Source organism: Neopsephotus bourkii, unplaced genomic scaffold, assembly GCF_033783945.1.
Source record: "Neopsephotus bourkii isolate Nb327-2 ecotype Australia unplaced genomic scaffold, CSIRO-AGI_Nbou_v1 NB_668, whole genome shotgun sequence".
In the NCBI taxonomy this organism is placed as follows: domain Eukaryota; kingdom Metazoa; phylum Chordata; class Aves; order Psittaciformes; family Psittacidae; genus Neopsephotus; species Neopsephotus bourkii.
The window spans coordinates 775,420-788,519 of NW_026901167.1; the positions used below are offsets into that span (position 1 = coordinate 775,420).

The 13,100-nt window shown below is 41.9% G+C and overlaps 1 protein-coding gene across 1 annotated transcript in view; it reads left to right on the forward strand.

Moving 5' to 3' along the window:
* The window catches only part of MAP7D3 (MAP7 domain containing 3), a 43,336-nt gene that overhangs the window by 9,388 nt on the left and 20,848 nt on the right, over positions 1–13,100 (forward strand). Inside the window, exons 2-6 of the mRNA XM_061353212.1 lie at positions 2,960–3,061; positions 3,859–3,939; positions 5,354–5,517; positions 8,323–8,437; positions 9,350–9,382. Coding sequence (XP_061209196.1) covers positions 2,960–3,061; positions 3,859–3,939; positions 5,354–5,517; positions 8,323–8,437; positions 9,350–9,382 — 495 coding nt within the window. The remainder of the gene's footprint in view (positions 1–2,959; positions 3,062–3,858; positions 3,940–5,353; positions 5,518–8,322; positions 8,438–9,349; positions 9,383–13,100) is intronic.

Genomic DNA, 13,100 nt, shown 5'->3' on the forward strand with positions numbered 1-13,100 from the left:
TACAGGTTGTAGTGAAATGGCTGTTAACTGATTTCCCATCCTGGGCTCTCCTGTTTAATTACAGAAGTCTTAGGCTTATTTTACAGAGATAGGTAAGAGTTTGTGGAGAATTCTTTGCAGGGAAGCTTTGCTCAGTTGAAGGCTGCTACTTTCATTATGGAAAATGCTGCTTTTGATACGGAAAATGCTACTTTCATTATGGAAAATGCTACTTTCATTATAGAAAGTTAGGCCAAAAAAATGAGGGGCATCTGTGCCAAAGAATATTTAAATGTATTAAAAATGCAGATTTCTTTTCTCATACTAAAACAAAATCTCTCTTCAAGGTTGAAAAGTGCAACAGTGTGCAGTTCATTTTCTCATACTGTAGGCGAACGTGGAGTTTGGAAATCAGAGTTTCGTATTGTCAATTTACCATCAGATTGACAAGGGCTGTAAAACCTGTCTGCTGACCCGAGACTTGGTGAAACTGAGCTCTTTTATCTTGGGGGATCCCTGTTCCCCTTTTAATAATCTTTTCTTCTTATGCCCAGTTCATTTTTCATGCTAACTTTATGGATTGCTTCTGTGTGACACGAAGGTGCCTTTAAATCTCCTCCTTCCCAATTTGTAAGCACCTTGTTTCCATGCAAATAATGAAGCATTGAACACAGACTATTTTGACTGACAAACAAAAAACCCCTGACATACAAAATCCTTTGGCTAAGTAGTTGCAGCCTCTTTTCACCTCTGTGTCCTTTGCGAGCTGTGCTGTTTCCCTAACCCACTTTCCTGTTCTATAGTACTTTTTTGCAACCTTAATTAATTAAGATGAGCTACCTAATTGCTTTGCAGATATGGCACATTTTTAAATGAGCGCCTTCTAATCATGTTCCTTAGTCACGTGTTTGTTTGTTTTTAAATGAATAAATAAATGCATAATCCCTGCATCCTTTACGACTGGTTCATTCAGCAAGATTTCTCATCATCAGCTGCCTCTGCAAGTAAAGTAAGGTGAATGTTACACCTCTTTAAATTGCAGCTTGCTTCTTGCGGTCAATTTGGATGCTTAAACTTGGAGAGCTGGGGCAAAATCCCAGTGTTGGTCTTAACTAAGCCTGGTGTAGGTGTGGGCTCCTCTCCCAGTCAGGCTGGCTCCATCTCCCTGTACACCTCCAGTCTCCTCCCTTCCTGCTGGACACTGAAGATGCAGCCGGGTTTCTGGGATTGGTTTCACTTGAAATGGTATTTGAAGCAGCTCATGTTCTTTCATCCTTTCTTGATCTCTAAAGGTGTCATTGGATATAAGTGCCCTGGCTGTATGGTTTTGCTTTCAGAAAAGCCTGCAGTAGGCCAGTTTTTCTCAGGCTGTTTTCACATCTAATTGTGTTGAGAATATATAGTTTTGTTGGTAACATTTTTGGGCAAGATGCCCATCTATGTAACATGCAACAGTGAGGAAATCAGTTTTTTGACTAATTACAGTGAGCCTTTTTAGCTATTCTCTTTGCCAGTTGGTGTGTTGCAGTGTATCTGGTCTCTTGACTTGTCTGAAAAGAGCTCTGAGACGTATGGGATGGAACTGAGGAAGACTTTAGTTTGGTGCTGCAATGAAAAATGAATTCAAGACATGGCAGCAGCTGCGGGTGACAATTTAGAGTTGCTGAATCAGGATTGTAATCTGCATTTATCACTGACATCACATGGGATTAAACACTTTGAGGTGATTGTTCTTGGCACAGCCTTAGGAAGGGTTATTACCATGACACAACTAGTTGTCATGGCAATGCATGGAGAAGAGGGAGACTCTTCCTTCCTCCTTTGCATCCTGCACAACTCTATTAAAGGGAAGCCTGAGATCACTGGCAGAGCTGTCCTTGTCGAATTTGGTGTTACATTTAAAGTAACACCATTCCTCCTTCACATTATGGTTGAAATCCTGGCATGTTATAGGTATCTTTTGTGGGTTGCCTTTTATGTTTAAGACGGGCATCAACTTCTCTCTTGTTCACTGATTGCATGGTGTGTTCTCTTGCTTCTCCTGTAAGAATCAAGTTGATCTCCCCATATCTGCCAGCCAAGGTGAGGACAAGGTGTCACTGCTGTAAGGATGTTCCTAGTCAAAGTTGTGCAGGAAAATGGGGTGATGCTGTCTTACCCTGCCTGCTTTCCCTGTCACACTTCACCTTCCCACCCTAAAAGGTGATCAGTTAAAGTGAAAGCTGATGCCAAAATAGAGAAAATCTGTGGAAAGTGATGTATAAATCAGTCTCTCTGACTTCATAATGGGTTTAATTATTTAGCAGAATTTATATTGCCAGCATTTCATTTCTCTGTGATGAGCTGTGAGCTGTAGTTCAGTGTGCTCACCTTGGTGAAACTGCCCTGAGGTGAATGGGTCTCTCACAAATGCTCCAATTACTGGTTTGGAGTCTTAATTTATAATTAGAGTTTATTTTTGAAGATGCAGTGTAGAAGTCCACTGTAAGCATCCCTTAATGGTTTGCTTTCTGCAGCTAAGCCACTTGCTGTTTCATGGCATGAAATAATGAAAGCTCTTCATGAGAAGATGATTCCACCAGCGCTAATCGACTACTACATCTGTGTGTTCAGTCTGCGAATACGTGTATGGTAGCAAAGATAATAAAAGCAAAGAGCTTTTATTATTAAGTGTAAGTCAGACTCATAACTGCTAAATACTGTTTCTTTCCATATACAAGTTTGGAAACTCTCTAGTTCTTTGCTACACATCTTCAGACATAAGGGTTTGTAACTGGTGTTTTTAACATAGCAAAGCTGTTCCAGGTCTGAAGTCTCATTTAACATGTTTTTTCCTCTTACAGGTTGATCAGCCCCAGGATAGTTATTTAATAAAAGTATTTGCAACCTCAGATAGAATTTTATGTCTTTATGTTACCTATTTATTTAATCGGTTTTGGTTGTCGAGCTTTTCTTACTATGGAATTCTTCTTTCTCACAGTTGCTGCAGCCCAAGCCATAGCAGAAGAAAGAAGAAGCCAAAGTGGCATTAGCCCTGTTGCAGTTCAGACCTCAATAAATATAAAGACAGCAGCTAAACCAGGTATAATTATTGGTCATTGTTCTTAATGAAGTACTGGGTTCACAAGGGAATGAATAAAACTCCTTTTAAGAAGAAGTTTGATGCTCTTTCTTCAGGAGGCATCAGAGCACAAAGCACCTCATCAGTGGTTCAGGGATTCATGGAAGGTCTTTGCTGGTGGCTTGCTCACAGTTCAGTTGGTAAAGTTGCCTGTCTTCTTAGCAGAGCATAACAACAAAGATAAATGGGGTTGGTTTTGTGCTCTCTTTAGGTTACCAGTTTGCTTCTTGCTGAAATCTTAGTCTTAATACCTACAAAGACTTAAGGAATCTTGGTTCTGCTTAGGCTGCAAACTAGCTATCCCACAGCACTTTGAATTGGTTATTCTGGGTGAATTATCTGTTCTCAGGTTGAGTTGTCCTGGATTCCTGTAATTCTTGATCACAGGAATTAATATATACAAGAATGAGGATCAGAAGTGGCTTTGGAATGGGTGTGTTCTCACACACCTGACTTCTGCTCAGGCTTTCTTTTGGCTGTATGCATTGGGCCTTCTAATAATGTGGCTACTTTCTGCTCTGCCTAGTAAGAGTAGTGGATTGGTTGTTTTGAGGGAATGGAAAAGGGAAAAAGGAGGATATTCAGCTTCCTGTGAAATCTCCAGATTGCATCTTGAGTCTCTCTCTGTATAGAGTGTGCAGTGCTTTGGTGCTGTCTGTCCCTCTTGGGAAGTTCCATTATCCTTTTGACAGCGAAGACTTCCATCTTTATTTAAATTTGAACGTTTGAAATGACTGTTCCATTTTCCCTTTTGACAGTGATAGATGGTTCCATTCTAAGAACAGAAGAAAGACAAAGGCTGGCCAGGGAGCGTAGAGAAGAGCGGGAAAAGCAACAAGGTATTTTCATGTTTCATTTCAAATGTCTGTGTTAAAGGAATAACTTTCTTACTCCTTGTTCAGTCATGTTTTCCAGCTTGCTGGGGACAAGAGGCAAGATCTGCTCTTGATCTTGCATCAGTGACCATCTGTGAACCTGAATGAAGAACTATTAGATTTGAGAGGAAAACATTCTAGAGATTTCTGGCTTCTTAAAGCTGCATGTCACTTCTGAGCTTCCATTTCTGAGTGACCAGCAAATAAATCTATCCAGTTTCTTACTGAAAGCCTTACCAAGAACACTTCTCAAAGTAAAACTTTTAGAACTCCTTCCTGTAGCCCTAAAGACTGAGGTTTGGGGAACACTGATTCAGAGTAGATCAAAAAGGTTTAGCTAGCTGAATGCCCTGATTGCCTTGAATACTGTTTCCCTTGTTTCCTAGCACGCTGCAGTGGCTCCTCGATTGGAGTGTCAGCAGTATGCACTTTATCTTAGCAAAGAATCAGAGACCCAGAGAAGAGCATAAACTTGCCCAGCTTTATGCTGTTTGTGATGTGAATCAGTGCATGTATGTGCAGCAAGAGATGAAAGGGTCATAGGATGCCCTGCTGTTCTGGTTCTTGGTCTCCCAGCTTGTGAGGAGTGGTTTCTTTCTGGCTCGTACGTTTGTTTCTTAACATGAAAGCCAAGCAGTGAGAATGATGGAGTTATCCTAACATGGAGAGAGGATAGGACTAGGACACTGATAAATTCATTATTTTGGGTGCCTTGTATCTACATACTGCCTTATGTCTGTATCTTATATCTAGATACTGCATTGTTGGTGTAATTATCTGGTCTCTTGGGTTGTTTAATCTGCATAGCCATGGAAAATACTTCCACTGTGTGTATTCAACCACGAGCTTTTTGTCACAGGGCTTGCAGCTTCCTGTTGAACTGCACGCAGCTGCTCCTAGGTGGAGGCTGTGGAGAATAGTGACACCATCTTTTGACCTCAAATGCAGTAACTGGGGGGGGTTTCCCATCTATCTCAGTGCTCTAAAGCTTTCCACTGTATTTTGTTCTATAAAAAGAAAGGAAAAGCACAACATAGAAAATTCTGCCTCTTGGTACTCACTACTTAGTGACAGAGACTTTGCTATTAGGATGGGAAGAAAAATACATGCTTAGTACAGGGTATATGTGTATCCTGACATTCCTGTCTAGGCAGTAAAGTCTAATGGCAGGAAAGGTTCTAATTCCAGCCTAACCTGCAGACAGAATTAGACTCCCCTGTTGTCATGTGCAGTGTCATCCAGCTCTGCAGGCTAATCTTGCTGTATGTTCTAGCTTTAAGTGGTGATAGTTTTCTGTGGTAGCCTCTTGCCTGTAAGTTGTGTTGTAATATCAATGAATAGTCACGTTTGATTCTAATTCTTTCTTAACAACCTACAGCTGCCAGAGAGACGCAGATCCTGGAGAAGGAGAGAAAAGCAAAACTGCAGTATGAAAAACAGCTAGAAGAAAGGCAGAGAAAGCTAAAAGAGCAGAAGCAGAAAGAGGAGCAACGGAGGGCAGCAGTAGAAGAAAAGAGGAAACAAAAAATCGAGGAGGAAAAGGTACTGCGTGTCCAAGTTCTGTAGTTGGAAAGAAAATCCTCTGTTGTTTTTCTACATTACTGTGCTCTGAAGTGATTTGAAATAGGAAGATATGGAAATGGGGAATGTATTAGAACATAAAAATATGTGCATATCTGTGCAGTGGGCTGTATAGACATATGTCCTCCTTCCCCATCCCAGGCCTAGCTTTAGCTACACCTGAGGCACTCAGGCCTTCAGGAGCTGCTTTTGGCCACTGGTTATTTTTCACATGAGCAAAACTCTCACCTTACATTCCTAGATTTCTAAATTCCTTTCAGTGTATTTTGTAGATCCTGTTTGTAAATCAGCATGCCTGGCAGGTCTCAGGCTTTTGTTAGTTCTCTGTCTTGCTTCCTGGTGAGCCCCATTGTGGTCCAAGAGGCTCATGTTCTTTCACTTCTCAATTACAATTTGTTGTATATATTGAGCAGTTAATATATTATATGTGTAGTTACCATTTGCTGCTTTGATCTGTGTATTGACAGCAATCTGCCTTTGCTTTGACTGCATGTGGACCACCAGAGTGGTATTTGAGTTGCAGAGTTCATTGCAGTTTGGTAGAAGCTGAAAGTAGAAAGAAGTGTGTGAAGTTATGCCATCCCTTTTGAAGAGTAGATTTGCTAGTGTGTGTTAAATGTGATGCAGGTGCTGAAAGGGTTCATTCCAGGGTGTCAGCAATAAAGGCATGACATGCACGTGTGCTTTCATAGGCTGGTTGTAAGAAGTTGCTGTGGGTCACTGATGAAGGGCCTGGCTGTGCCCTTGGAGTCCAGCCATTGTCGCATTGTTCCACCAATACATCTGTTTTACCCTTTTTGACTGGCAGTGTTCTACACTGGTGGTTGGTTATCTGTAATTGGCTTCAGGGTGTGTTCAGGCTGATATTCCATTTGTACTTCATGGAATAGTTCACATTGCTGGGGAACAAGCAGAAATGTTTGGGTGGGCCTTGACTGCAGTATCCAGTCCAGTGCAGCCTCACCCCTTTAAGCAACCACTTCAAGTAAAAAGCATCCCTTTTGCTTCAAAACGTGTTACCCCTCAGGCTATATAGTACATTTATTCATGTAATTTGGAGGATGGTGAGTATGTTTTAAGTGGCCACTGGGATGAAGAAGACATGGGCTAGCTGATGAGTGTTTGCTGTTAACCTTGTCTTCTACCGAGTCCCTGGAGGAAGTTGACCTTGTCCATACAGTTACACATGAAGAATCGAGCAGGTGGGGAAAAATAGTGTGCACTTGACCTGTAAACCTTGCTTTCAGCCAGAAAGTGGAAGCAGATCTTGGCTTTGGTATTCTGACACTAGAAAACTATCATTTTCAAAACAGCTAAGCTGTGCTGTAGGTAGCCCTGCCTTGGCAACCCCCCTGGTTGGACTAGATAATCCCCAGAGGTCCTTCCAACCCCTAAGAATTCTGTGATCTTAGGGCAATACTTGCCAGGAAGATGCCATCTGCAGTTGTAAACTTAGTAGATAGAAGTGCATCAAAAAATACATAAATCTCCAACATTCTTGCTTGGTGTTTCAGCCAAGTCAAGTTAATCATTTTCAATAGCAAATCCTATGGAAAAAGAAGTGGCTCTCTGCCTAAGAAAATCTTGACTAGGATTGCAATACCTGTCTTAACAGTTACTCAGTTATTCTGTACAGCTGTGCAACTTAGTATGTCTGTGTCTTGAGCTGATGGCTGATCTCTGTTGTTTGTAAAGTGAAGCCTATGTCTCTAGCTATGACTTTGAAGATTACCGCACTGCAGATGCCTTCATAGAAATATCATCTATGGATTACCTAATGTCTGGGTACTTCGGCACTTAGGTTAGCTCCAGTTCAGGTTTCTGCAAGAGGGGAAGCTCAGCTTTGTATTTCAGACAGATTTCTCTTTTGTCAGGAGACAGAATCATTCCTCCCTTCCTTCCAAGTTTGCTTTGTAGTTTGTGTTGTGAAATGGTGTTGAAAGATGGCAAAAGTCCTGTGTCCTCAAGAGGGAGAAGAGTTTGGATAACGAGTCCCTTGGCATCTTGCATTAGTGTATCAGCAGTAAATACTGCTTCAAAAGATCACTTGGGATATGACTGTTCCAGAAGAGAAATCTGTTGTTGACATGTGTATGGAAACCTGGCTGAGAAGAATCAATCTGGCATGGTTACAGCTCACCTTCAGAGCTCCAGTGCCCCCATTAGCAGCTCCTGGTCCTGGAGACTAGGAACAAAAGGTTTTTTCCATCCTCTTTGTCCTGCCAGCAGTGGTTGCTGAGGCCTGGAGTTGACTGGCCTTTTACACAGCTTTGCCTTCATGTCTTGCTGGTTCTGGTCTGTTAATGCCAGTATCTGTTAAGACTTGGTCAGTGCTTATGTAATTGTTTGAAAAACAAATAACCTTATACTTGTTATTTTATAATGGAGAATTATTGCCACCTTTTAGAAATAACTCCACAATATAAATAGCTTAAAGGGTAAGTGCTTATTTTTGCTCACTTTGGGGCTCATCCCTATTTAGAATATCAGTCATGCTGTTTTCCAAATAGGAAATCTGTTGGGTGGCTATTTTAAGTCAAGAGTAGAATAGATTATCTGTGCTTCAGTTCAACCTAATCATGCTTGCAGTGTTTTGAAGCCATTAATTGCCCTTAACGTTCTTTGCATCATAGTTTTTGTAACAAAAGCTTGTTAGCAGGCACTATAGATGAAACAGATTTCAAATTAAACTGGGAGGGGGAGAATCAGTCTTCTGGCATAGCTGTATTTTATAGTTACAAGCTTCATAGAGCTGTTTGATGATAGGAGCGATACGAAGCAGTTCTGCATCGTACCTTGGAACGGAATCAGCGACTGGAAACACGACAGAAGAGATGGTCCTGGGGAGGATCTGTAACTCCAGACTCAGAGAGCAAAACGGGTAAGTGGCTAAAACCACACTGGCAGGTGCAGCATTGCTCACAGGGACCTGGGCATCCTTTCCTATCTTGGGTCTTACAACAGGATCTGCGCGTAGCTGTCAGGGAAAGGATCCTATCTGTGCTTGCCCTGAAATGCTGCTCTAACTTAGAGCTATTTTTAACTTTGGGAAGAGCTTGAGAGAAGCCACATGGGGAAACACCTGGCAGCATTGTGTTGCCAGCCCTCAGTCATCAAATGAGGGGAATTGTAATGTGTAATGCTAAAATAGAGTCCTTCAAATGCAGCACGTGTGATGGTGTGATAAGACTGATGATAAACAGAACAAAAACCCCAGCTGTACTATTACCCAGTTGTAATATTACATTTAAAATGTTTTAAACACACCCTTAGAGTTACAAAATGCTCACTGATGATGTGAATGACCGGTAATGGGTAAGGAGATGCAGTGGTCCAGACACTAGGTTCTATTCTAGATTAGGTGATGCATTTTAACACTCCTTTATTTGAGCTCAGATTGCTTCCTATTTCACACAATAACTGTTTCTGCTTGTAAGCATTCTGAAATGAGACCAGCAAATCAGGATTGCAGTGGAAGGGATCTTTTCCTGTTATTAGCTAACTAGAAGAGCCCACTAAAGTAACTTCATACAAGTTATTGTCCAGGAATAAAATGAAACATAAAATGCTTTGGTTCAGCCTATCTTTTGAACTGGTGGATTGATACTAAGTGTGTTTTAGTACTGTTGTCTTCTGTCTGCTTGCTTGACTTTGAAGTATTTACTTAGAACCTGTTTGAAAGTGCTTTGATATAAGTTATAATTAGGATACCCAGCTCCCCCAGTTTTTGGTTAACTTGTATTGTTTCCTGTTTGACCTTGTGACTTTGCTTACAACCCTTCTTCTTCTGCAGAACAACAGAGCGCAGCTGAAGGTGGAACTGGTGGTACTGATTTCCAAACTGTTCTTTTTCTGTTGCTTTACACTCACTACTAACCTTTTAAACTGGAGTTCTTGTATCTCGGAAACTAAGGAAAACCATCTCCTTATAGATCTTTTCCTGGACCCTGGCCAGCTGTGCAGCAACTGTGATCCTTAAGCAGAAAGCAGTCCCCTATGTTTTGAACTTCCCCTCCCAGCTAATTAAACTACAGCTTAAGTCATGGCATCCTGAGGGAATTTGCAGGGAAAGGATATGCACATGTGGGTTTTCCAAGATGCCTGGATGCAGCATGGGGGAGGAGCAGTGAAATTCTTCGTGGCATGTATTTGAATACAAATTAGCTCAGTAGTCTTCAGCTTTTATTTATTTTCAGGGCAATTCTGAACCCTTTCATTGTTTCCTGATTTGCACAAAGTACATGGGAGGCTTTGGTTTGGTTTCCTTTTGCTCTGTTTCACCAGCAATTGAAGTAACATTTGCAAAATCAAATGGTGTTCTGCTGAAGCTTCATGTAAGGGAATGGGCCCTTTGTGCAGTTTGGTACTCCTTCCATGTCAAATCAGATCTGTCCATTACCTGAGCATCATTCTACATATTAACTGTGTTTTCATTGGATTTCTGGCACTTCCAGTGCATCGTGCAGAGAAGCATTTTGAATCACTGATGTATCTGTTGAGGCTCTATGTTTACTAAGCAAAACTGGTTCTTGCAGCTAGTTTAAGATGATAGCTGAGACCCAGCTAAATAGTGACAATGTGTGCATACTTACAGCATTACTAACTCAATCCAGCTGCCTCCTAATGCTGACAATATGGGACTTGAAAATGCAATGAAAGTCTGACTGAGTGTGATTTAACTACTGTGGCTTATGCTGGCAACACAGCAGAAGCATGTGTATTTTATTTAACTTCTCTCTTTGCTTCCTCTGCACAGCATGAATCCCTAATTTTCCTCAGAATTAGCCAGTTTGACTGGATTGATTTACCTGTTCAGCATGGGTTGCTTGGATACGTACACAAATCCAATTACTTTATTTTGCATTACCAAATGCCATTCAACCTTGAATCTAGGAAATCACATTTGCCTAACGTATAGAAAGCACTATTTTATTTCTCCCCTCTTCCATTCTTTTCTACCTTACCTAATTTTAAAGCTAAGCTTTATAGCACACATAATGTTCTTTGCTCTCTCAATTTATGTGAGGAAATGAGTCTTGTCTGCCCTTTTGATTGTGAAAGATGATCTTCAGTGCTGCTGAAGTAGGACAGAGCCTTGGGTGACATGGTTTAGTGTGAGGTGTCCCTGCCCATGGCAGGGGGTTGGAATTGGATGATCTTAAGGTCCTTTCCAACCCAAACCATTCTATGAAGCACATCAAAGTGTCTTCCAACAAACATTCCCCTGATGTAAAAACAAAAAGTTAAGCTGTACCTTGTGCATCATAAAGTGGCAATAGGAGGAGCAGATACGTTCAGCTGTGGTGGATCAGTATGGATAACTTGGCACCAGTCTGGAAAACATGGAGACAGTCAAACACCACAGTATCTGTTTAAGGTTTGTGCATCCACACAGTGTGGAATTTGTGTTTGAATCCATGAGCTGGCTGTGTCAGCAGTAGTATTTAGGAACATGGACTGGTAAAGGAGCAGTTGTGGGTGATAAAGGCAGTGTGCTCTGGAAAGTGAACGTTTCACCAGGCATCAGCCATTCTTTGTTATGTACAGCATGTGATTCACTGAGACTGCACCAAGTACTCCAGTGATGGAGGCCCCCAAGTCAACCATTACATTAATGGCATTGCTGTCAGTGCTGAGATGAAACATGCAGGGTGTGGGTCTGCTGAGAGAAATGGCAGGGCTGGGGAATAAAGCATCTTTGATGACAGAGCCCTTCTAAGTGAGGAAGGTTTAGTGATGACTGCTAGGCAGAACGAGATGTTCAGGTGCATCTGTAGTGGAGATGTGCCATTAGAATAGAAATTGGGCTGCTAGAGTCTCTCCTTTCTAAATAAAGAGCTTCCTTGTCCTAGTAGAAGTTTGGGAGGAAGTGAGAGGCTGCTAATCTTCCTCTCTTTAGCCTCATTTTATCCAACCTCAGTGAGGACTGCAGGACCCTCTCTCAGTGAAGCTCAGTGAGAAGCTAGGATTGAGAGCTCCTTGCTCTCATGATGATTTCCTTAAGGTACCACGTTTCCCAGCTCCTTACCCCATGGCAAGCCTTGCCATTATGAACCTGAAGTGTTCAAGGTCGGGTTGGACAGCACTTGGAGCAAGCTGCTCTAATGGAAGGTGTCCCTGTCCATGGCAGGGGGTTGGAATTGAATGAGCTTTAAGGTCCCTTCGAACGCAAACCAGTCTGGGATTCTATGGTACTTTGTTAGAAGTTTCATTCCATGTCTCAGCACAGCACAGCCCACCCCACAGCTTGCTGGAATAGAATTACTTTGCTCAGTGTACTTTGTCTGAATGCAGGATTTACTTTTGTGCTCTCTGGGTCTCAGCAGGGGATAGATGAAATGTCAGATTTCAGGCCAAGTGCAGAAGCACTAATCCGAACCAGGCGAAACCTGTATGAAGCATCTCCATGATGCTTGGAGGCCTCAGGCTCACACGCTTGAGTTGAGGCAGGAACCAGGCTTGCTTTTCAGAGCAGACACTAGAGGGTAGTCTTCACCTTCCAAAACACCTATATCCATGGATTGGGAGCTTGCTGATTTTTGTATGCACAAAACCTCTCAAGGCTGTTTTAGTTATCCCAGTACTCAGGTTTCATTCCCAAAATGCCCCCTTTTGTTGTGGTGGGAAGGTAAGCTAAGCTCAGATCTTTATTTCTTAATTAGGTTCAGTAGATCCCCCATTTCTCCATGGGATAAGTCCTGTAGGAGCTTGGCTCTTGTTCACTGCCCAAGAGCTTGCCACTTGTGTAGCTTCAGCTCTAAAATGTGGTTTTCACTTGACATGGTTCTGCAGGAGGCCCCAGGCTCAGGAAGGCTGGGTATGGGTGTCAAAAGTACTATACAGAAACAGGGCTGTACATAGGAATCCTCTGTCCTTGTGCTTGATGTAAGGATGCTATAGCATGCTGGCCAAAGGGAAAAGGTGCTGCCTCTGTGGTGAGTAGTGCTGCCTTTCCTTTAGTACTTATGCACTAATGAGTTCACATTAATCTTCTTTGCTGTGCAGTGTGCCAGGAAAATCGATTAATTGCTTTTGATGTATGGAATTCCTTGTGGTTATCCTGCTAAGTCCTCCCTACTTTGTGTGCATTACTGTTTTCTGCTTATTGAGTTCCCACAGCGACGGGTATATGCTTTTGCAAGGCTTTTACACCCTGGAGTAGTGTTCATCCTGAAAGTACATTATTTGATGTTAAAAAGCAGGTATTTATCTGGCTTACAGTGCCATGTGGGTGATGATTTCTATGTGGAGATATGTCTGTGTGCATACACATACCAAGGAACAATTAATGCCTGGTGTGGCAGGGCTTTTTTTTCCAAAAGAGTTGCAAAATTAATGGAAAACACGAACTTACAGATCAGATAACAGGGAAAAATTGGATATTTCTAAAATATTTACAGCATCCCTTGAGAAGGAATCAGAAATGGGAGTGCTGTTTGCCTTTATCCCTCCAAAAGCAGTTGGTTTGCTTTTGTTAACTGGTGATTGGAAAACTGTTTTACCGTATCCACACGGAGGGAATGAAGGTTTCGTTGTTACTTTCT